This window comes from Puma concolor, chromosome D4 (genome assembly GCF_028749965.1).
Source record: "Puma concolor isolate L17-30 chromosome D4, mPumCon1.1.hap2, whole genome shotgun sequence".
In the NCBI taxonomy this organism is placed as follows: Eukaryota; Metazoa; Chordata; class Mammalia; order Carnivora; family Felidae; genus Puma; species Puma concolor.
In genome coordinates, this window is record NC_141679.1 from 95,115,443 (window position 1) to 95,138,698 (window position 23,256).

Below are 23,256 nucleotides of genomic sequence, written 5' to 3' on the forward strand. Positions count from 1 at the left end.
GCATAAGCGGGGGGCGGGGCCGGATGCGGAGGGGCGGTCCCTACGGGGGCGGGGCCGTGGGGAGGGGCGGGGCTGGCTCCGGGAGGGGCGGGGTCGCTCTGCCGCGAGAGGGCGCTCTGGGCAGCAGGAGACGTGGCGCACCCGCGGCTCGTGGACTCCGCGCGCTCCCAGCGCCGCGTCCCGCCCGGATACCCTGCCGGCCTCGGAGTGGGGGCCCCACATCCTCACGCTAGTCTCCCGACCCTGAAGGCCCTGCCTCGCGGCCCTCGGCCCGCAGTCGTCCCGCCGGACCCCTCGCGGGACCCCCGCCGCCGCCGCCGCCGCCGGCCGCGCCCGCCGCGCTCCCGCCCGGAAGCGCGGACTTCCGCCGCACGGTTCCGCGGGTGTCCACGCCGCCATGCCCTCTCTCGGGGACCTGCTGCGGGAATGGGACCGGGGCGCGCAGGCCGTAGCGCGCGGGGACTGGGACTGTGCCCTGCGCCTCTTCTCGGGCTACCCGGAGCCGTCCGCCAGGATGTGCTTCAACGTGGGCTGCGTGCACCTGTTGGCCGGGGACCCGGAGGCCGCGCTGCGGGTGAGCCGGGGGCCTGACAGCCGGGCGCCCCCAGGGTTGGTCGCGGAGACCCCACCTCTTGGGGAGGCTGTTCTCTGGCCCTGGGGAACCTTACTTACCTTGCTCCGGGTCAAGGAGCGGTGCGATAAAGACCCAGCTACAGGGATGAGCCCGGGGTCCCCCCCCCCCCCGCCCTTCTTCCTGATAGTCACCTGGGGATGTCCCCCCAGGGTTCCGCCTCAATGAACACCTGAAGCAGGTGGGAACTGTGTGATCGGGGGATCCCACCAGAACCGAGTCTGGGCCATGATGGAGGTGCTGGGCTCCCTCACCACCTCCACTAGGTGATGACCACGTGCCACACTCCCCAGTCAAGGAGAAAGGCCGGGGCTCTTGCTAGTGGTTCAGGTGCTCACGGTCTAACATATACGGAAGTAGGCTCGAGGCCGGATCTTGCTTGGAGGGGACTTACCTGCTTCCCGAGGTGTAGAGCTTAGAGCAGGGGACTTCATCAGATGCCTGGCAAGGAGATGAGGTCTGTCTCGTCTGATCTGAGTACTTCTGTTTCCCAATATGTCCCCCAAAACAGAAGCAAGACTCAAAAGTGCACACGGGCACACACACATACCTGCCTCTGCGGAGGGGGCAGCACCGAGCCACTTGCCGCCTTTTAAATGCTCTGTGTTCTTTAAAGTGATTCATGTTCCGCAAAAATCCAGCAGCACTCTACTCATTGTTCTGGTCCCCAAATCTCCCCAGTAAAAAGAAACAGGATCCTACAGTTGTGGAGACCATCAGTGACAGTTGCCTGGAAAATGACACAAATGAAAAGAGAATTAGGTATTGTAGGAGAGTGCCCATGTCAATATCTTGCAAAAATTCACCACAGGAGTTGGGGGGGGGGGCAGAACTGGGCAAATCTCACAAGGGATCTCCTCTGTCATTCCTTACATCTGCATACAAATCTACAATTCTCAGGAACAATTTCAGTTTTAAAATGTTACCTAAGAACGGGAACACAATCGCTGACAGCAGGTAGTTCAACAGCGAGTGGTAGGTGTGAGGCCAATCCAGTTATCACTTACTTATAAACTGTGATTTAACCAGACAGAGGGGCCAGAGGTGGTGAGCAGAAGAATACGGTATTAAATCCTCTACCCAATAGGAGAGGGAGGACTGTGGAAAGACAATAAAATTCAGTAATTAAAACATGGGCACTTTAATTGGAAACGTGGAGATTTTTGAAAGCAGACAGAATTGCTGCAATGAATACAAGTGTCTCTGGGGAGCAGGGCAGGTGAGGAGGGGTGTAGAGAGGACTGTGGTCTGTTGATAGGAACCTGTGTGAGCCTGATTTGGTTGCTGTTGCTGGCAGGGTGGCAAACAAATGGACCCCTCTGGCACTGAGCGCCCCCCGCATCAGGGCCTCCGTGCATCCCTTCAACCTTAGGTCAAACCCAGGGCTGCACAAGCCCCCCATTTGGCCAGATTGTAAGAGCGTGAAGCCCCTCCGACTGATTGCCTGTGTCTAACTGATAGCCACTGTCCACGTTAGGAACAGACAACGTCATTTCTGAGTGAGGTGTAGGGAAGAGCTGTGCTTTACACACACACTAAAACTTTTGTTCTTTCTGATTCTAATAGATAAGGAGTGTGTCCTTTCATGAGAACTATCAGAAATAGGGTTGTCATGGACTCTGGGTCTGGAGTTCTTGTCCAGCAAGAAAGCAGACCCAGGATTCAAAGCGGGAGACGACTAATGTCCGGGAGAAGACAAGAGCCCCGAGTAAGGGTCTTTGCTCCGTTTTTATTAGGATCCGAAGGCTTACCAACATGGTGATGGACGTGCACAAAGGGACAATGAAACTGCGAACATTAACTCGTGGACGTGAGGGAAAGGGGGTCTTGAAGATATTCGGGGTTAGGGGTTTGGGTTAACACAAAACAAAATCCTGGCTCCTAGCGAAAGGTTGTTTACGGCAGACTTGACTTGTTTACCTAAACTCGCCTAGGGGACCAGAAAGACTGAGCAGGCTGCCTCTGGGTCAACAAGGCACCTTTCTTTTGCTAATTAGCTCTGCTCTGGGCAACTTCACCCGCAGCGACTATATCCCTATTTACCTAATTTGGTCCTTCCTTCCTGTGAAAGCAGCTTTCTGCTATTAAACTAAGTTGGGGGGCTTTTCCGCCCTGGATACCTAATGTTGTTCACCTCACCTTGGATGTTTTCATCCCGAGAGTCCCTCTTCCTGTGCCTTTGTCCTATACTGGGACCTTTGTCGCACTTTGCCTAATCTCCTTTACCCAAACTTGGGTGCGAACATCCTGTGGCTTTCTAGTTTTTCACGCCTTGTTAACCCATCCTGCAGGCTCAGGGAATTCTGAAGTTTATTCCCCACATAGGATTTAAGGGTTTTTTTAATGTTTATTTTTTAGACAGAGAAAGACAGAGCATGGACGGGGGAGGGTCAGAGAGAGGGAGACACAGAATCCGAAGCAGGCTCCGGGCTCTGAGCTGTCAGCACAGAGCCCGACACAGGGCTCGAACTCACAAACCGTGAGATCATGACCTGAGCCGAAGTCGGATGCTTGACCGACTGAGGCACCCAGGCGCCCCTCCCCACGTAGGGTTTTAAAAAGACAAAAATCTTGCATAACTGCATCCCCCAGAGGTAACTATCATTAATGTGCCCCAGTGTTTCCTTTTTTTGTACCCCCTTGTCATTACGGTAAACAGACTGGACTGTGGCTGTGTTCTCTGCACCTCGGGAGCTCAGGCTGGTTTAGGTTGTGCCACTGAGGGAAACTGAATGGTGATGCCCTGCATGCAGGCTGTTGTGGGGCCCAGTGAAATTCCTTGGCCCCCCCGTCACTGGTCATCTGTCTGGGCTGTATCTGTGACACAGGGGTGATGGAATTGCAGACCTTGGTGATCTGTGGGCATTCCTGTCCTCAGGCATTTGACCAAGCAGTGACCAAGGACACTTGCATGGCTGTGGGCTTCTTCCAGCGAGGAGTGGCCAGCTTCCAGCTGGAGAGGTGAGCACAGAGGTGTCTCGTTTCTTCTCTGAGGGCCCTTTGTCTCTGCAAAGTTCATTTTTGTGCTCCCCGCCTCCTCTCTCCCCATGGGGCACCTTCTCTTGCCCACCCCCTCCTCCATAGCTTCAGGGAAGCCTGGAGGAGGACACTGGTCACGCCGGAGGGGGACACAGGGAACAGCCACGCGGTGAGCCCTGTCTCTGTGCTGAGGTTCACAGGGCGCTTTCACGGGCACCTCTTCCTTTGTTCCTCACCACATCATTGCTGCAGCAGGGATGGCGTGATTACACCCATTCTGCAGATGAGGGAACTTAGAACAGGGCTGCAGGAATGGTGTGTCCCAGGGCAGGGAGGGGGTTGGGGTCCTCAATGCTCACCTGGGCTCTTTGCACTGTGGTCCTTCCCAGAGGAGGAAACATTCTGCAGGACAGGCCCGGCTTCCCCCTACCCCACCTAGCCCCAGGACAAGCCCCACGGCAGGCAGGCCCCATGCCAGGCAGGCAGGCTCTGGGGACAACCTCCTCCTCTCATGGGTCCAGGAGCCTCCTTGGAGGAGATGGGGATTCTAGTGGAGGCCAAGGAGTGTCCAGCCGGTCTCTGCGGCAGGAGGCCCACAGGGTTGGGGGTCCTATGAAGCAGGAGGGAAATGTGGAAGAGGGTCTGGGGTACAGACAGGGGCTCTAGGCGGCAGAGTGAGTGAGGTCCCCAGGAACCAGGACTGGATCAGAGCTGGCATCACCTCACACCCCGGACGTGGTGCCCCCATGCCCCTCACAGCCAGTCTGTCCATGACCCGTGTGTTGGGACTTGAGGGCCCACCATGTGCTGAGACCTGGGTGACCACCACTGCCCCCTAGCAGGTGTCCCTGGAGCTGGGGTGGTGGGGAGGCTGGGGCAGGGCTTGGCCCCTTTCCCTGCAGCCACTGAGGTCCCCCTCGCCGCTGGCTCCCCCACTGCCCACAGGTTCCAGGAGGCCCTGTGTGACTTCCGTCTGGCCCTGGCACAGCTGAGGGATAACACCGCCATTGACTATACACAGCTGGGCCTGCGGTTCAAGCTGCATGCGTGGGAGGTGAGCTTGCACTGGGAAGTGTGGCCCGCTGGGGCTCTGGGGGTGCTGTCTGCGGGTGGCCCGGGTGGTCCTTCAGGCCCCGTCCTCTGGGTTCCATCCTCTTCTCACTGTCACAGGTGGGGCCGTGTTGACCGAGGCTCCCTCTGGCCACTCTTTCATCCTGAGGAAGCGGGAGGGTAGAAGAAGTTAGAGGCCACCAGGAGTGCTTTGCCCAGGAGAAGGGCAGGGGAGGGGCAGAGAGCAGACAGGTGAAAGGCAGGTGGGGTCAGGAAGCAGCACAGCTTGGCTCTCTGTGGCTGACACCAAGGAAGGGGAGTGGAGAGGACACCACAGTGCTCCCGGAAACTGGCTGCCTTGCAGCCTTCCCCCAACAAGCGGTGTTGCAAGAAACAAGTCGTGGGAAAGCCCCTCCAGGTGGGGTCCCCTGGCCCAGGGCACTGAGCAGTGCAGGGCGGTGGGGAGCGCGGGGAGGAATGGCCTGGCAGTGACCCCCACCTGGCCTCATAACAGGAGTCTCCAGAGGGCGGCCAGCTGGCTCTGGGGGTGTGGTGTCACCTGGCAGGCCCCGGGGACAGAGGGCCGCGCGGAGGGAGTGTGTTGGTTTCTCTTGACGTTGGGCCAAGTTGGGTGGCACTTGCTGCCTCGGTGGCAGCAGCAGGGGCTCAGTGGGGAGGTCGGCTCCCAGGAGCACCAGGCAACTTTGCTTCTGCCCTCGGTATGTCCGGCCGCGGCAGCCTTAACCCAACCCAAACTGTCTGTCAAACGTCTTGTGACACGGGGGTGGGGACGGGGACAGGACAGAGAAATGGGTTCCTTGGACGGCACCCCAGACTCATGCACTGACAGGGCAGCACACAGACGAAGGGGCCGCAAAAGGGGTTTGGCCAGATGCAGAATGGGGGTGAGGCAGGCAGAGAGGATGCTTCCCGCGCCCAGAAATCCGCCCCTGATTTTTGGAGCAGAGAAGCGCCAGAGCGATGAACCGCTCCGGATGGGGGGGTCTGGAGAGTGAGGCCTGCCCGGCAGAGCCCCGCACTGGCGCCGCCACGGACCGGCTGCCTAGCCCTGAGCCAGGCTCCTGGGCCAGAAGAGCCCTCGCTGTTGTGGCTCGGGCCAGGGGTGGGGTTGTGGGAGGGGCTGGGGTGGGGCGGGGTCAGCGGAGGGGCTGGGAGTGGGTCCGGGAGAGGGGTTGGGGGACGGGCTGGGGGCCGGGGGTGGAGCCAGGGGAGGGGCTGGGGTGGGGCCGGGAGAGGCGCCGGAAGGGAACTGGAGGTGAGGCCAGGAGAGGGGCTGGGGGTGGGACTGGGAGCCCAGGCCAGAACGGGAGGGGGTGGGGGGAAGGGCGGGGAGGTCCGGAATCCGGGCCAGAAGGTCTGATCTAGGAGTGAGACCTGGGAGGAGACCATGAGACTGGAGCTGGAGCTACATAGTGGCACTGAGGGCGAGGCCAGGAGAAAGGTTGGGGGTGGGACTGGGGGCACGCCCCGGGGTAGAATCTGGGGCAAAGGCGGGGCGAGGCGGGGAGGGGGGGGGGTTGAGACCCAAAGGCCGGAGGGGACTAAGGGAGGGAGTGGTCTGTCCCGTGGCTCCCAGGTGCTCTTCAACCTGGGGGCCGCACAGTGCCGCCTGGGTCTCTGGGCTGAGGCCACCCGCAGCCTAGAGGAAGCCCTCTCCAAGGGGTCAGAAGGGGCCCGAGACCACCTGTGCACTGCCCTGGACCAAGTGCAGGTGAGGGGGGGGCAGGGAGGAAAGCAGGTCGTCCCCACCCCTTGGGGTTGTTGGTCCTATAGCCCACCTGCAGGGCTCATATCTATACAGGCCCCCCAAGACTTTCTAGAGGGAGGTGGCCCATGTGCCCAGGTGTGGGGGCTGGGGAAGGACTTCCCGTAGTCTGTGACAAGTGGGTGGAGGGGCCCCCTGAGACCACCGCCCTGGTCAGATGCTCAGGTCTGCGTTGGCCGGGCCCCCTCCAGAAACAGGTGCACCTGCAGCCTCGGCAGGGCCCCAGGGGTGAGGTCTTCCGGCCCCACAGGTGGCACCTGGAGCTCCTGGAACCAGTGGATTTCCTGGGCAAGGCCAAGGTAAGGGGGCAGCGTCTCCGTTCCCAGCCCAGGTGCTCAGGGGCCAGCAGCAGCCAGCAAGCTGGGGAGGGACCGGACGCCCCCAAGCTGCAGACATACGGGAGCTTCCTAGGTCAGAAGCAGTGTCTCCAGGTGGAGTTTACAGATCCCAGGCTCTTGGAACCAGGACACAGAGGCCACCAGAAGTTGGCTGCAGAGGAGGGAGCTCATGCCTTTTTGACGGGGACCCTCGAGGCTCCCCCGCCTGCCTCCACTTCAGCCATGCTTTTCTGGCCTCAGAATCTCCTTGGCTCTGTCTGCCTGCATCTCTGCCCCGGACAGTGAGATCTCAGGGAGCCCCGAGGTAGGCTGGCCCGGGCCACTTCATGCCTACCCCTTGGTCAGGGCCGGGCAGCACCACCAGAATCACAGAACACTGGGGAACACAGGGAAATAACTCCTGTGTGCACAAGGAAAATTCACATTGACTTCAAGCTGGTGGCCCTTGGGTTAGCCCCGGCGCCCCAAGGGCCGAGGTCACCAAGGGCCAGCATGCTGCATGTGACCATGTTAAAAGTGCTGGTGAAGTCACCTGCCACAGACACCTCATGTTCGCAAACATCTGCTGGTGGGGGCCAGGCGGTTCTGAGCTGCGTTGATCAGTTTAGAGTCCACTTATCACAGTATAAGACCTCTAAGAAACAAAAATATTTCAAAAATTGTACTAAAAATAAGTTGAAACTCTCAGCACAGATGTCTTCCTTTATCAGACGTATTCTTCCTACCTTCCCAGCCCCCATGGTGGCAGTCTGGCAGCTTGGGTCAGGCCCCTGCCCAGCAGATGGGAGACTCAGGGGGGTGCGGTGGGTGGCAAGGGCTGGGAGCCAACGTCACAGAGCCCCCTGGGGGTTGGGGCTGGTGCCTGCTGACCCGGCTGTCCCCCTGCTGTCCCCCTGCTGTCCCTTACCAGGTGGTATCCTCTGCCTTCCCTGCCGACCGGCAGGAGGACATCCAGCCTCAGCAGCCCCAGGTGGGTGGTGGCCTGCCAGCCAGCCCGGCTTTCTCTGTCAGTTTGCAGGCCTGAGCCCTTCGCACCTTTTTACTGTTACGGGAGGAAAATGCTCTGGACCGTCCCGTGTTCCTCTGATCTGGAATCGGGAGTAGCAGGCCTATTCTGTGCGAGAGTCTATAAAAATCACGCAGTCTTGCTTGGGGGGGTGGGGAAGAGCATTGCTCGGCCTCCCCACCCCGAACTCATCCACCGGGGTCTGCATCCTGAGAGAGGATGGCATTCTGTGCCCACAGGTTCAGGGTGCAGATGGCAGAGCCAGGCCTGGAGCCGCCCCACGGTAGGAAGGAGCGTCCCTCCTGTTGGGGCAGAGGCCCTGGTGTGAGGCCCGAGGCCAGAGCCCCCGCGCAGACCTGGCCAGGGGCCAGGACTGTCACACCCCCTTTCCAGAGTGGATGTGGCCGGAGCCCCTGATGCCAGGGGAGGGGTGCCCCCCTCTCATAGAGCCGTCACTCTGGCCCTGGCGGGCACCAGAGGGGAGTTGAGACTGCGGTCATGATGACTCCAAGCAGCGCAAAAGCTCAGAGCCAAGGTGCCCAGGGAGGGTGCTGGCGGGACTGCAGGCTGGCGTGATTACACTTCCGGCATTGCCAGACTGGAGCCTCACGGATGGGGCTGTCCCCACTCGGGAGAGGGGCTGGTGCTCAAGGTTGCGCGACGTAGAGCCAGCCCCACGCCCTGGGGCCCTGCTCGGACCTAGCCCTCGTCTCCACACTCCAGGCCCTCCTCAGGCTGTCCGGGAGGAAGTCCTGAGGTCAGGGCACCCCCCCTTCCCCTAGGGCTGCAGTCACCGGGGCCTGGAAAACCCGCACCGCCTGTGGTCCCAGGAGGCCCCCCGAGACAGAGACACAGGTCGGCCCCGGGCAGGCGGGGCAGGCTGACCACCATGCGCCCGTCCTCTACGATGAACAGGTGGGTGACCCCGAGATGGGGAACAGCAGCCACAGCCAGGCGCTCTGCGGGTCTCGGGCGGGCGACCTCGTGCCCTGCTGGGGGACAGAGCCTTGGCTTTCTCTGTCGGGTCAGAGACAGGGCCGGAGCCAGACACCGGGGTCGGGGGGGCCTGCTGATGGCCGTCCTCACCCGGCCCTAGGCCTTGGGGGGCCTGGCCTGCAGCCTGTGCATCTGGGTCTTGGGTCTTGCGCCATCCAGCCGTGGCCCTTGCCACCCCAGCCCTCCTTCCTGGACACCGGCTTCTCCCAGGCAGGTGCAGCCAGGAGGGGCGTGGCTGACCCCCTCTCGCACCAGCACCAGGAGAGGGGCCTCCACGCACAGAGCAGGCGGTTGAACTGAACAGGCATTTTATCAAAGGACTTCATGAGGGAATATGCGGTCACTTCCCTTTCTTTGCCCTGGTGCTCAGCTAACTCAAGTTGAACGGACCTGTGCCCTTAGCGGTTATTCTCTGTCACAGCTGTGCTTTATTAACTTCCTGCATGCGGTTAAAGCTGCATTTACTAAGTTCGTCGTACTTCGGGGTTTTAGGCCCTCGACCCTCCTGGCACAATAGCGAATAGCTTCTGAAGTGCGTTAACCAGCTGGTAAATACGCTGAAGTCCAAATGCTTCCTTTACCAATGAACTTCCAGACCCTCACCTGAAGTCAGAACGGAGTCAGGATGGCCTGGACCCCGGGCCTCTCTGGGGTGCCCTGCTGCCCCTGCAGCACATCCAGCATAGGGTGAGGTCCAGCTGGTCCCTGGCCTGGGTCCTCAGGCTCCACCTGGGACCACCCGGGATGACAGCTTCATCCGCACTGATGTAAGGCAGCCTGTCTGTGGTCGCTAGGACTGTGGGGACCCGGTGCCTGCCCTGAACACACCCCAACACGGGTTGCATTTCTGGCTTGCTGGTGGTCAGCTGGTTCACAGGCCGTACGCCTCACCACTGGGCCTGCTTCCACAAGCCAGGGACACTGCCCCACCCCCAGGGCCCCCATCCCTGGCCCCTGCTCCAAGCCTGTGGCTTTCCCTGCAGAGGCCCAGTGTGGAACAAGTTGGCAAACAGGTTCCTCCAGGTAAGGGCTCCTGAGCTGCAGGCGGTGGGCAGGGACACTGGGGGAAGGGGGCAGGCATCTGGGGGTGTGGGGAGCAGCCTCTTTGTCCCCTAAGGAGGAGATTGGCTACTTGTGCTTCCCAGTGGGCGTGTGGTCCAGGCAGGTCCTCTGCTCCAAAATATTCCACCTGAGAACCTGCTCTGTCAACCTCCACAGGGCTGCGGGTGGCAGGGGAGCCAGACCCCGGCCCTTCTGAAGACCCCTCTCATGCTGGGGTAAGAGCCTTGGTGTCACCCCCACTCTTCTGGTATTTGGGGCCCTGAGGCTAGGCCCCATCCCTTCAAATGGCCCTGGGGACTCCAGCTGATGAGCAACTTACAGGCCTATAGCCCCGGCCCCCTGCCACCATCTTTGTCCCCACCCTCAGCCCCAGCTCGAAGGCCACCCCAGTTTGGCCTTGTGCATGGAGATTTGGGGCTTTACAAGCTGACCACTGCCTTTCTGCCTTGTCCCAGGGAGTGGCCGTGGGGGACCCTGAGTCCTTGGTGACCCTCATAGTGCAGTGTGCCTTCACACTGGCCCTGAAGGTCCCAAGAGGAGCTGACCTGTCCAGCCTGCGGACCCTGCTGAGCCAGGCCCTCCCTGACCAGGCCCAGCACGGGCAGCTCAGGTGAGCCAGTCAGAGGTGGGACCTGAGGTCTCTGAGCCTGGCCCAGGGCAGAAGCCCCAGGGCAGGGGATGGAAGAGGGGCTGGTACATCTGTGCCCTGGCAGAAACCCCCCCCCCCCCCCCCCCCCGCTCACTTGGAGGAGTTTCTCTGCAGTTACCAAGACCCCAGCAACGAGGGGCGCTGGGTCCCCCTTGCTAGGGAGGAGGTGCTACAGAGGGCCTGGCGGGACAAGGCGGCCAGCCCTGGGGTCCTGCGGCTCCAGTGCCGGGTGAGCCCCAGGAGAGCCCGGTGTGGGTCCCGGTGCGTGCGGGGCGGGGGAGGCCCTGGGGCCCTTCTGCAGCCGGCCCACCCTGGAGCCCTCCCCTGCCACAGGGAGCGGGCGGCCGGCCTGTCCTCTACCAGGTGGTGGCCCGGCACAGCTACTCTGCCCAGGGGCCTGAGGACCTGGACTTACAGCCAGGGGACATCGTGGACGTCCTGTGTGAAGGTCAGTGGGGCGCTGGGGCCAAAGGGGTTTCTGTGAGCAGATACTATCTGATGTGCCCTAAGGAACACTGACATCCCCTCGCGTGCAGTGGACCCGGCCTGGTTGGAGGGCCACTGTGATGGCCGCATCGGCATTTTCCCCAAGTGCTTCGTGGTCCCAGCTGGACAGTACATGTGAGAAGCCCAACACCCCCACCTGGAGCCCCACATACCCCAAGTCCAGTGAGGAAATCAGCCCTAGGAAGTCCCGTGGCAAGAACGGTTTTAATAAAGCAATCTTCCCCCTACTAAGGTGTGGTCTGTGTTCTTGACTTGTCCACTGTGAGGGCCTGATGGAGGCTTTGAGGATGGGGGATGGGGCTGCTCCCAGAGAAGCCTAGGAGCCTGGATACCTCCCCTCAGGCTGAGTGATACCCCCGTTCGGGCCGGGCCCCTCCGCCAACCTCCTGAAGCCCTGCCAGCCTCTCCCAGGGAGCCGACCCCTTCTTCAGCAGTCACTCCCACGTCCGGGCTTGACTGGGCCCCATGTCCCGCTAACACTGAAGGTCACAGAGCCTTGGAATGCTGCAGGGGCCCCTGTGGCCTGGCACTTATCACCTGTCGCCCTGGGGAGGCCACAATACCTCCTGCATCCACGGGGGCCATCTGACCGCGGGGCCAGAGCCCACGGGACAAGGGGACCCGGCAGGGGTCAGGAGATCAGGGAGGCTCTGACCAGCTCAGACCGTGGGAGCTGAGCCCGTGCCTTCCGCCATCAGGCGGCCGCCCAGCTTAGCCTTGGGGCCAGAGGAGCTGGCCTGCCACAGCCCCCAGAGTAACCGCGAGAGTCAGCACGGCAAAGACGACCCCGGCCGCCCAGATGCCATAGCTCTGTGCCCGCCACCGGGCAGGCACCTCGGCCGGGATCATGCTGGTCACGTTCAGCATGTAGCCCAGCGTCCAGCCCATCTCCATGCCACCAACCTGTGGGACACACGGGCTGCTCAGTGCCGTGGGCGGCTGCCCTGGAGCCCCTGACCCACCCTCGCCCTGGGCCAGGTGGTCACCTGCTTGCGGAACTCGATGCCAGGCCAAGTCTCCTCACTGAACCCGTAGCCCTCAAGCAGCAGCGTGAGAATATACAGCCCCGAGGTACAGTAGTCACGAAGCCAGCGGTCCTGCCCGGGCGAGCTGGCCTCCACCTGGGGGCCCGGGAGGTGAGGAGCCCGTTGGTGTCCCCGCTCCCAGCCTCCCAGGCACAGGGTCCCACCAAGTCCCTGCCTGCTGCTGAGGTCTGTGCCTGTGACAGCCGCAGCTCGGAGACCCAGGGCCGGCCCTGGGATCCACCCACCTGCTTCCAGGGCCTCTGGCAGAACTCCCAGATGGTGGCGTTGACAGTGGCCAGTGGCTGCTTGGAGGTGAGATTCAGGAAGTGGAAGGTGTAGTAGAAGTTCGAGAAGGCCTGGGGGCAGAGGGGGGTGATGAGCTGTGTGTCTTCCCTGGGCACTGGGGTGATGCCCGGTGGGCCCGGGTCAGAGGAGCCCTGGACAAACCAGGCAGAGTCCCCACCTGCCCCCATGCGGGGCCCCAGAGTTCCCAAGAGCCTGCCTGTGCAGGGCTCACCCTGGGCCCACCTGGGGTCAGACCCCTGGGGCCCGCGGCCGTGGAAGGAGGCTGAGACCCTGGGGAGGACAGGGAAGGGAGCTCACATAGAACGGGCCCCGCACAGGGGGCTGGTAGACCCCATTGAAGGCACAGTGTCCTCGGCCCTGGCAGCTGGAGAAGTTGAAGAGGCCCCGGATGGCTGAGATACAAGCCCCGGGGTTCCCTGTCCCTTCCACAGTGAGGTTCCCGGCCAGCTCTGGAGGGGCTGCTGTGTGCACACAGGGGGACTCGTAGAGGGCGGCCGGGGACAGCGTGGCCCAGTAGCCGCTGTGGTAGCATGGGTGGCGGACCAGGGGGCCGGAGCTGCTCTGCGGGAGGGCAGGGAGGTGGCCTTGAGCCCAGCCCAGGGCCACAGGCCGCCCCAGCTCGCCTCCCCCTCCTCTGTGGCCCAGCCGACCTGCACCAGCTGTGCCAGAAGCCTGCTCAGCATCTGGTCCCGCCCGAAACAGAGGTAGCTGTGCGTGTAGACACTGTGCTCAGATCCGTAGAGGCGGAAGGTGGTCTGGGTGCTCTTGTCCAGTATGGGGCCTCCAGGCACAAAGGTGATCTGGGTGGAGGCTCCACCCATGTCCAGGGCGCCCACCAGTGTCCCCTCCAGAGGCTGGATCCATTCTCCAGAGAAGGAGTACTGAGCACAGACAGGGGGCACTGAGTCCTGGGACCAGCCGCATTGACCCACCGCCCCTGGTCATCCAACCCCCACCCTCGGGCTGCACACAGCACCTTGACCAGCATGCCCAGGACGTAGTTAATGGTGATCCAACCTAAAGCACCCTCGTCCTGCCCGGCCAGAAGCTCAGCACCCCAGAAGTCCAGGGGGGACTTGCCCAGGACCTGGGTGACCGCCGCGAAGATATCTCTTGCCTGAGAGCTATTCTTCTGGCTGGACAGAAAAGACCAGCAGCCCGAGCTGGCAGGAGACCCACACCCACTCCACTCCGCCCGCTTGCCCAAGGCATGGACACCACCACGGCTCTCGGAGCTGTTCCTCACGGATGCGCCACAGGCCCCAAGTCAGCCCAGCTCACCTGAGTAGCCTCATGCCAGCCGTGGCCCCCAGGAACAGGGGCGTCTTCCGCTGCTGTGCCTCTGGGATCAGCGCCAGCGCTTCCTCCAGGCAGCCCTGCAGGCTCTCACCGGCTTGTGCAGGATTGGAGGCATAGGAGGAGATTCCAGGCCCTGAAACACAGCACCCCAGGACGAGGCTCCAGGCCTGAAGGCTGGGCCGGGCCAGAAGGGCCTGTGGGGAGTTGAACAGTGTCTCCGCCCCCCACCGCCCCCAAAAGGTATGCCCATGTCCTAACCACTGAGATCTTTGAGTGGGATTTTATTTGGAAAAGGGATCTTTGCAGATGTAATTAAGTTAAGGGTTTTAAGATGGGATCATTCTGGATTCCCTGGGTGGGCCCTAAATCCTATGACCCATATCCTCTAATTAAAAAAAAAATTTTAACGTTTTATTTTTTGAGAGAGAGAGAGAGAGAGAGAGAGACAGAGCACAGGCAGGGGAGGGACAGAGAGAGGGAGACACAGAATCAGGCTCCAGGCTCTGAGCTGTCAGCACAGAGCCCGACGCAGGGCTTGAACTCACGAACCGGGAGATCGTGGCCTGAGCTGAAGTCGGACGCTTACCCGACTGAGCCACCCAGGCGACCCCTGATGACCCATTTCCTTCTAAGACAGAGGAGAGGGAAGGTCAAGGCACATGAGGAGGAAGGCCACGTGAGGTTGGGGGGAGAGGTTGGAATGATGTGGCCACAGCCCAGGAGCCTCCAGAAGCTGGAAGAGGCAGGAAGGACCGGGCAGGCACTGTACCACTTCTGTGCAGGCACATGTAGGTTCTGGTCCAGTTCCGCACTGACCATCTGTGCCACTTGGGTAATTCACTCAACCTCTCTGAGCCACTTTTCCTGTAGATTGATCTGCTGATTTGCTAAAGGATGTAAATGTGGCTCAGCTGGCTCCGGCCTGTACCACCTCCCAACCCTCCGCCTCGCCGGGAATCCCTCCCAGACAGCAGCCGACAGCCGTGCACACCCGCCCGCTGTCCCCAGAGCTGCCTACTGACCTTTCGCCTGGCAGACCAGGGCCTGGCTGACCACGCCCGTGTTGTTCTCCTTGTCTGCTGGCCACCGGTACACAAAGAGGGACGTGTGGGAGGACCCCGCGTCAAACACAATCCCAAACTGAGAGTGACAACAAGGTCAGGAGGGCATGGGGCCAGCGCCCAGTCCAGCCCAGCCCAACCTCCCCGCTGCTCGGGGTCTGGGGGCCTACCTTGGTGTCTGTGGGCAGGAGGACATCAGTGGCCTCCACCAGGATGAGAATGAGCATGGTGAGGCCTGAGGCCACTGCCGCCCCGAGCAGTGCTGTGAGAACCCGCGGCTTCCAGGTCAGCCCCATCAGGGCAGGGCAGGGCAGGGCTGGGCTGGCACCTGCGGGTGTGGGCAGCAGTGGGCACCGGACGCCCCTTGCCGCAGACACTGCTGCCCTGGAGAGCCACCCCGTCCTCCCTGGGGCTCAGCACGTCTGAGCTCAGTCAGTGGGCAGAGCTGAAGACCACACCACAGGAGCCGGGCCTGCCCAGGAGTGCTGTGGAGCCAGGGTCCAGCCTGGGACATACAGTGCTGATGGGGTCCAGAAGAGCCCCTTTCTTTCTTCTTCTTTTCAGACAGAGAGAGCGAGGGAGGGGGGCAGGGGGGGGGGCAGAGAGACAGAGAGAGAGAGAGAGAGAGAGAGAGCGAGGGGGGCAGAGAGAGAGTGAGGGGGACAGAGAGAGAGAGGGAATCCCAAGCAGGCTCCATGCTCAGTGTGGAGCCCAACTTGGGGCTCGAGATCCTACGGCCCTGGGATCATGACCTGAGCTAAAATCAAGAGTCAGACGCTTGATCAACTGAGCCCCCCAGGCGCCCTCACTCTCTCCACCCTCCCGGGAGGAGCCCCAGTTCTGAAGGTCAGCTCTAGACTGACCTTGGGGGACCCAGGACCCGGCCCTCCCCCCCCCCCCCCGCCTCCTCTCTGCAGCCCTCTCCCCTCCCCCAGGGTAGGATCTTCACTCTGGGAGCCCTGAGGTCGGCCCTGAACCAGGTGAGGACAGGGGACCAGCTAGACATATAACTGCTCCCAAGCAGCCTCCCTTGTGCCCTAATGAGTGAGGTCGGCAGGGCCCCAAGGAGCACATTTTCTTGAAAGGAACTTGAGATCAGGGAGTTCCGAACAAAGACGTTGGTTTCTATTCGAAAACCAACCGTTGCCTTCTCTCATCTGATTTGGAAGCTCTGCAGTTGGCTCCACACCCCGCCCCGGGCAGCTGGCCGAGGCTGAGCCTGGAGTGCAGTTTGCACAGGGCCGAGGTGCCCAGCTCAGTGGCCTTGGCCCCTGCAGGACCCTCCCTGGGCCCCAAGTGTCCCCAAGCCGGGCCATACACACAGGACTGCCGGGAGCCTCGGCCCCGCTGGTGCCTCCGTCCAAAGGAGACAGCTGTCTGGGGTCTCCCAGGCCCAGAGATTCCTGTGATTTTGTATCACACTGTGTCTCACAAAAGTGTAAACATCCCTCATGTGCTTATTTCAAATGGAGTGACAGGCAGGGGTGATGATGCCATTGTCTTGGGGCTCCGGCCCCCCCCCCCCCCCCCGCGGCATGGGACACCCATTTGAAGGTGGGAAGATGGGGGTTCGGGGTTGGTGAGGCCCAGAGGGGACCCAGCCTGTGTCCCCAAACCAGAACCTGGGTCACAGGCCACATCACACAAACAGGTGACAGGTAGGCCCCAGGGACACTGGGACCCCACCTCATATCTCACCTCCAAGGGATACAGCAATCTGAGACTCCTCAGCTTGAGTCCCCAATGAGTGGGCAAAGAGGATGGGCAGACTCCCCCACAGTCAGAACACCCTCCCTCAGGACTGGTTGCCCCCCCCCACCGACCGGAACAGCCCTCCTCAGACCGGGACAGTTCTCCCCAGACCAGAACAGCACCCCCTAGACTAGGATAGCCCCCCAGACCCAGACAGAACAGCACCCCCTAGACTAGGATAGCCCCCCAGACCCAGACAGCACCCCCAGCCCAGTACAGCCCCCTCACCTGGGCTGTTGGAGAGCTGGCTGCCGCAAGGAGGAAGCAGGCTGCTGTCTCTCAGGCACCTGCTGGGTGCGGTCCCGCCTCTCTCTTTCCCTCAGCTAGTCACCGCCCACCTCTGCTTGGACCTCACCAGGCAGGTGACAGAGCTGTGAACTCTGTCCACTGGGGGCTGGTGCCACCCACCCCCAGATCACAGACTGGCCAACAGAGGCTCCGTGGGGTTGAACTCAGCCCCTGCTGGGGGTTAATCCCCCACTACTTAGGGTCACACTCCACACACCAACCCCCCCCCCCCATCACCCAGGGTTATACCCTCACCTGCTGCCTAGAGTTCTCCTGCCCCACCTGCCGCATTTGGTGACCACCCAGGTGGGCCCCCACCCCTCCCTGGAGGTGCTCAGACTTTGCCCTCTAACCTCACCCTCCCCCAGTGGGAGGCCCGGTGCCTCCGCTCAGGCTAAGGGCAGGTCAGTCAGGTGACCCAGGGCTTGACCAGAGCAAAGGCCAGAGGCCCGGCTAGCTTGTGGTCCAGGAAGGAGGGAGATTCAGCTTCTCAGCAATGTTTTCGTTTGGTGATTTCAAGCATACAATAACATTACCCCACTTTTGTGCACACGTGTGGGCTCACGGGAGCACTGCCACAGTCGGACTCACCAGGCACCCCTCCTCTGCCCCTCCAGGGTCACGCCCTGGCCCCAGCCCAGCCCAGCCCCACCAACTGGCTCCTGTCACAGTTCTGTCTCCTGGCCACAGGGATAGGTGTGAGGCCTGAGGCCCCGCAGCCACCATGGGCTCTGAGGTCCCTGCTCTGTGCCTGAGTCAGTCTGCAGAGACAGGCTGCAGTTTGCATGGCCTGCCCCCGTGGAAGGCGTGAGGCATCCGGGGAGTTTCCACTCTGGTGAAGAGCTGCCACGGATCCTGGTGCCTGAGTCTCACCCAGGAGACCGCTGCTGAGCCTGTGGCTGAGTCACGCCTCACTTAGTTCCAAATCGCCTGTTTCCAGAGCCAGGTCCAGGTTCTTTGCACCCCGCCTTCCCGCCAGCATTTGGAGCCAACGTTTTATTGCAGCCAATCTGATGCATGCACCCTGGCTGTGATGCTGAACACCTTTCCACGCACGGATTTGCACACATATATCCTCTCTGATGGTGTCATGTCTGTTGCCCATTTTGAAACTGAATTGTTTGATCTCTTCCTGTTAAGTTTAAAGAGTTCTTTATAGGGGCGCCTGGGTGGCGCAGTCGGTTAAGCGTCCGACTTCAGCCAGGTCACGATCTCGCGCTCCGTGAGTTCGAGCCCCGCGTCGGGCTCTGGGCTGATGGCTCAGAGCCTGGAGCCTGTTTCCGATTCTGTGTCTCCCTCTCTCTCTGCCCCTCCCCCGTTCATGCTCTGTCTGTCTCTGTCCCAAAAATAAATAAACCTTGAAAAAAAAAAAAAAAAAGAGTTCTTTATATATTCTCCGTCTACCCCTTTGTCTTTGTCACGGATATGGTTTGCAAGTCTTTTCTCCCCGTCTGTGGGTGGGTCGTCTTTTCGTTTTCTTAATAGTGTATTTCACAGAGCAACATTTTGAATTCCTGATGCAATCCAGTTTATCAGTGTGTTCTCCGGGGGTGGCACCTTGCACGTCATTACTGGGGACTTCTCATCTACCAGATCTTCAAGATTTCTTTTTCCTAAAGGCCTTATAGTTTCATGATGGGTGTTTAGAGCCCTGGTCCAGTTAAACTTTGTGTAAGATGTGCCGCTTAGGCTGAGGACCACGGCCTTCCTGTGGACAACTGATCACTCCAGACACATCTGGGGAAAGGACCATCTTTCTGTATGAACCCTTGTTCACCTTTGTACGAATAGCTACGCCTGTTTCTGGGGCTGTCCTGTGTCCCCATGCCCCCACTTCTGTGCTGGCCACTACAGTCTGCAGGGGGTCTCAGTGCCATGTGTGAGGAGCCCCCCCTCCCATGTTCTTCTTCCTTTTAACTACCGCTGTAGCTCCTCTGTGTTTCTGACATCTTTACAAGTTTGAGTCTTTCTTTTTTTTTTTTTTTTTAATTTTTTTTTAACTTTTTTTTTATTTTTGAGACAGCGAGAGACAGAGCATGAACAGGGGAGGGTCAGAGAGAGGGAGACACAGAATCTGAAGCAGGCTTCAGGCTCTGAGCTGTCAGCACAGAGCCCGACGAGGGGCTCGAACTCACCGACCGTGAGATCATGACCTGAGCTGATGTCGGCCGCTTAACCGACTGAGCCACCCAGGCGCCCCAAGTTTGAGTCTTTCAATCCACGAGCACAATTTCTCTTCTATTTATTTAGAATTTACATCTTTTAAAATTTTTCTTTTGTCTGAATTTTCCAGTTTTCAGAACAATGATCTAGTACCTATGGGCTATTTATTTATTTATTAATGTTTGTTTATTTTTGAGAGAGACAGAGACAGAATGCGAGTGGGTTAGGGGCAGAGAGAGAGGGAGACACGGAATCTGAAGCAGGTTCCAGGCTCCAAGCCGTCAGCACAGAGCCTGATGTGGGGCTCGAACCCACGAACTGTGAGATCATGACCTGAGCTGAAGTTGGACGCTCAAGCAACTGAGCCACCCCGGCGCCCCAGTATCTGTGGGCTTTTTAACTTCCACTTCTTTAAACAAAACCAAGCCAAACACTTTACCCATGTCTCCCGCTCTCTACCCCCATCTCTTGCAACCACTATTCTGTTCTCTGTATCCATGAGTTTGGCTTTGTGGTGCTGGTTGGGTCCCATATGTAAGGGGTCACATGGTCTTTGTCACACTCCATCTACCTCGTTTCACTGAGCAGAATCCCCCCGACATCCATCCATGTTGTTCCAAATGCAAGATTTCATTCTTTTTAAAAATTTTTAAAGTTTATTTATTTATTTTGACAGAGAGAGACAGAGAGAGAGAGAGAGAGAGAGAGAGAGATATAACAAGTGGGGGAGGGGCAGAGAGAGAAGGAGAGACAGAATCCCAAGCAAGCTTCACCCGTCAGCATAGAGCCCCATGCAGGGCTCGAACTCACAAACTACAAGATCATGACCTAAGACCAAGAGTCGACGCTTAATTGACTGTGCCACGAGGTGCCCCAAGATTTCATTCTTTCTGATGGCTGAGTGATATTCCATTATATACAACTCGCATACATCCCATATTTTCTATATCCATTCATCCACTGATGGACTCTTAGGTTTTGTCTAAGTATCTTGGCTATTATAAATATTGTTTCAAGGGGTGCCTGCATGGCTCAGTCGGTTAAGAGTCTGACTTTGGCTCAGGTCATGACCTCACAGTGCGTGAGCTCGAGTGCCATGTTGACTCTGTGCTGACAGCTCAGAGCCTGGAGCCTGCTTCGGGTTCTGGGTCTCCCTCTCTCTCGGCCTGACATAGACTCTAAGTCTAAAGTTCTTTCTTGTCCAGCAAGAGAGTGGACACAGGATTAAAAGTGAGAGATGGCTAATGTCTGGGAGAAGACAAGAGCCCCAAATAACGGTCCTTGCTCCGTTTTTATTAGGATCAGAAGGCTTACAGATATGGTGATGGACGTGCACAAAGAGACAATAAATCTGTGAACATTAACTCATGGACGTGAGGGAAAGGGGGTCTTGAAGATATTTGGGGTTAGGGGTTTGGGTTAACACAAAACAAAATCCTGGCACCGGGTGGATGGGCAGATGGTTGTTAACAGCAGACAGGAGTTGCCGAGTCTGTTTGTCTTAGCTGGCCTAGGGGATGAGACAGAGTACGTAACCTCAGGGTCAACAAGGCACCTTTCTTTGTTAAACAGCTCCACTGACCTTTCTTTGTTAAACAGCTCCACTCTGGGCAGCTTCACCTGCAGCGTCTATAGCCCTATTTACCTGTTGACCTAATTTGGTCCTTCCATCCTGTGAAAGCCGCTTTCTGCTATAATACAAACTTAAGGAGCGCTTCTGCCCAGAATACCTAATCTTGTTTATTTCATATACCCTTGTTCTATACTGGGGACTCTGCCCCGCCTATTATTTACCTAAACTTGTTTACCCAAACTTGGGTGTGAGCATCCTATGGCTTTGTAATTCTTCACACCTTGTTAACCCATCAGTGCAGGCTCAGGGAATTCCGAAGTTTATTCCCCACATCTGCCCCTCCCCCACTCATGCTCTGTCTCTCTCTCTCTCTCTCTCTCTCTCTCTCTCTCTCTCTCTCAAAAAGAAATAAACTTTTAAAAATCTTCTAAAATAAATAAATAATGTTTCAGTGACCATCAGGGTGCATATATCTTTTCGAATTAGTGTTTTGGTCATCTTCAGATAAATACCCAGAAGTGGGAGTGCTGGATCATGTGGTAGTTCTATTTTTAACTTTTTGAGGAACCTCCATACTGTTCTCCAGAGTGGCTGCACCAGTTTGCATCCCCACCAACAGTGCATGAGGATTCCTTTTTCTTGTTTCTCATGTTGTTGGTTTTATTTTATTTTTTTTTTAATGTTTTTTATTTATTTTTGAGACAGGGAGAGACAGAGCATGAACAGGGGAGGGTCACAGAGAGGGAGACACAGAATCCGAAACAGGCTCCAGGCTCTGAGCTGTCAGCGCAGAGCCCGACGCGGGGCTCAAACTCACGGACCTCGAGATCATGACCTGAGCCGAAGTCAGCCGCTTAACCAACTGAGCCACCCAGGCGCCCCATCATGTTGTTGATTTTAGACATTCTGACAGGTGTGAGGGGTTATCTCATTGTGGTTTGGATTTGTGTTTCCCTGACGATGAATGATGCTGAGCATCTTTCCATGTGTCTGTTGGCCACCTGTATGTCTGCTTTGGAGAAACATCTATTTGGATATTTTGCTTATTTTTTAATCAGCTTATTTAGTTTTTTGCTATTGAGTTGCATGAGTTCCTTACATATTTTGGATATTCGCCACTTTCAGATATATGAGTATTTTCTTTCATTCAGCAGGTTGCCTTTTCATTGTGTTAATGGTTTCCTTTGTTGTGCAGAAGATTTTTAGTTTGACCTTGTCCCAATATTTTATTTTTGCTGTTGTTGTTTTTGCTTTTGGTGTCAGATTCAAAAACTCATCACCAAGGGGCCCCTGGGTGGTTCAGTCAGTTAAGCATCTGACTTCAGCTCAGGTCATGTTCTGGTGTGTGGTGGGATCAAGCCCCATGTCAGGCTCGCTGCTGTCAGCACAGAGCCCGCTTTGGATCCTCTGCCTGCTTTGCCTCTGCCTCTCCCCCACTCACACACACTCTCTCAAAAATAAATAAACATTTTTAAAAAATTATCACCAAGACCTATATCAAGGAGCTTCTAACCTATTTTCTTCTAGGAGTTTCATGGTTTCAGATCTTACATTCAAGTCTAATCCATTTTGTGTATGGTGGAAGATAGTGTCCAGTTTCCTTCTTTTGCATGGTGCTGCCCAATTTTCCCAACACCATTTATTGAAGAGGCTGTCCTTTCTCCATTGAATATTCCTGCCTCCTCAGTTGTAAATTAATTGACCGTACATGCGTGGGTTTATTCTTGAGCTCTCTGTTCTGTTCTATGTGTCTGTTTTTATGCCAATACCATAATGTTTTAATCACTATAACTTTGTAAAATAGTTTGAACTCAAGGAGCATGATGCCTCCAGCTTTGTTCTTCCTCAGGATTGCTTTGGCTGTTTCAGGTCTTCTGTGGTTCCATATGCATATTAGGGTTGTTTGTTCTAGTTCTGTAAAAAATACCATTGGGGGTTTGATAGGGATTGCATTGAATCTGTAGATTGTTTGGGGTGGTATGGACATCTCAACAATATTAATCCTTCCAATCAATGGGCATGAAATACCTTTCCATTCATTTGTATCTTCTTCAACCCCTTTCATCAATGTCTTATCGTTTTCAATACGTAGGTCTTTCACCTCCTTGGTTAAATGTATCCCTAGGTATTTTATTCTTTTTGGTGCAATTGTAACTGGGATTATTTCTTCATTTCTCTTTCTGATGATGGTTCATTAGTGTAAAGAAATACAACAGATTTTTGTGTATTGATTTTGTATCCTGCAAGTTTATTTAATTTGTTTATTCTGTTTTTTTTTTTTTTTTGATGGAGCCTTTAAGGTTTTCTAGACATATCATGTCATCCGCAAATAGTGACAGTTCTACTTCTTCCTCTCCAATTTAGAATTCTTTTATTTCTTTTTCTTGCCTAATTGCTCTGGTTAAGACTTCCAGTACTGTGTCGAATACAAGCGGCAAAGTAGACATTCTTGTCTCATTCCTGATCTTAGAGGAAAAGCTTTCAACTTTTCAGCATTGAGTATATTAGCTGTGAATTTGTCATGTACAGACTTTGTTATGTTGAAGTACATTCTCTCTATATTTGCTTTATTAAGTTTTTATCATAAATGGATGTTAAACCTTGTCAAATCATTTTTCTGCATCTATTGAGATGATCATATGATTTTTATCCTTCATTTTATTTTATTTTATTATTTTTTTTAATGTTTATTTATTTTTGAGACAGAGAGAGACAGAGCATGAATGAGGGAGGGTCAGAGGGAGAGGGAGACACAGAATCTGAAGCAGGCTCTAGGCTCTGAGCT

At 57.3% G+C, this 23,256-nt stretch overlaps 2 protein-coding genes across 14 annotated transcripts; one reads left to right on the forward strand and one right to left on the reverse strand.

Annotated features, from left to right (window-relative positions):
• Nucleotides 1-95: 95 nt before the first annotated feature.
• Nucleotides 96-11,270, forward strand: NOXA1 (NADPH oxidase activator 1). 6 transcript variants are annotated; one of them, XM_086684624.1, is made up of 14 exons: nucleotides 96-574; nucleotides 3,510-3,592; nucleotides 4,556-4,664; nucleotides 6,258-6,392; nucleotides 6,638-6,745; nucleotides 7,695-7,754; nucleotides 8,030-8,073; nucleotides 8,573-8,705; nucleotides 9,770-9,809; nucleotides 10,005-10,063; nucleotides 10,304-10,458; nucleotides 10,612-10,726; nucleotides 10,831-10,945; nucleotides 11,034-11,229. In XM_086684624.1, exons 1-14 carry the CDS (start codon nucleotides 398-400, stop codon nucleotides 11,120-11,122), a joined length of 1,422 nt encoding a protein of 473 aa, XP_086540750.1. In that variant the 5' UTR covers nucleotides 96-397; the 3' UTR covers nucleotides 11,123-11,229. The 6 variants fall into 6 exon arrangements, with proteins under 6 accessions (XP_086540750.1, XP_086540745.1, XP_086540748.1 ...); XM_086684618.1 differs by having other exon boundaries at nucleotides 97-574; nucleotides 10,612-10,945; nucleotides 11,034-11,270; XM_086684623.1 differs by lacking the exon at nucleotides 10,612-10,726 and having other exon boundaries at nucleotides 97-574; nucleotides 11,034-11,270.
• ENTPD8 (ectonucleoside triphosphate diphosphohydrolase 8) lies at nucleotides 4,105-17,099 on the reverse strand. 8 transcript variants are annotated; one of them, XM_086684627.1, is made up of 11 exons: nucleotides 16,676-16,980; nucleotides 14,866-15,251; nucleotides 14,657-14,774; nucleotides 14,404-14,521; nucleotides 13,617-13,767; nucleotides 13,312-13,471; nucleotides 12,986-13,216; nucleotides 12,633-12,896; nucleotides 12,275-12,385; nucleotides 11,991-12,125; nucleotides 4,105-4,824 (listed from the first exon to the last, which is right to left on the reverse strand). In XM_086684627.1, exons 2-11 carry the CDS (start codon nucleotides 14,889-14,891, stop codon nucleotides 4,645-4,647), a joined length of 1,494 nt encoding a protein of 497 aa, XP_086540753.1. In that variant the 5' UTR covers nucleotides 14,892-15,251; nucleotides 16,676-16,980; the 3' UTR covers nucleotides 4,105-4,644. The 8 variants fall into 8 exon arrangements, 7 of the variants coding, with proteins under 7 accessions (XP_086540753.1, XP_086540752.1, XP_086540751.1 ...); XM_086684626.1 differs by lacking the exon at nucleotides 4,105-4,824 and adding an exon at nucleotides 11,190-11,907 and having other exon boundaries at nucleotides 14,866-15,248; nucleotides 16,676-16,978; XM_086684625.1 differs by lacking the exon at nucleotides 4,105-4,824 and adding an exon at nucleotides 11,190-11,907 and having other exon boundaries at nucleotides 16,676-16,978.
• Between the last annotated feature and the right edge of the window lie 6,157 nt (nucleotides 17,100-23,256).

Coding starts and splice junctions, on each gene's coding strand:
- NOXA1 (XM_086684618.1), top strand. CDS start 398: ATGCCCTCTCTCGGGGACCTGCTGCGGGAATGGGACCGGGGCGCGCAG. Junction 3,593..4,555: donor GCCAGCTTCCAGCTGGAGAG/GTGAGCACAGAG, acceptor CACTGCCCACAG/GTTCCAGGAGGCCCTGTGTG. Junction 10,064..10,303: donor AAGACCCCTCTCATGCTGGG/GTAAGAGCCTTG, acceptor GCCTTGTCCCAG/GGAGTGGCCGTGGGGGACCC.
- ENTPD8 (XM_086684626.1), bottom strand. CDS start 14,891: ATGTCCTCCTGCCCACAGACACCAAG. Junction 13,217..13,311: donor TCCTGGGCATGCTGGTCAAG/GTGCTGTGTGCA, acceptor GTCTGTGCTCAG/TACTCCTTCTCTGGAGAATG. Junction 12,897..12,985: donor TTCTGGCACAGCTGGTGCAG/GTCGGCTGGGCC, acceptor GCCCTCCCGCAG/AGCAGCTCCGGCCCCCTGGT.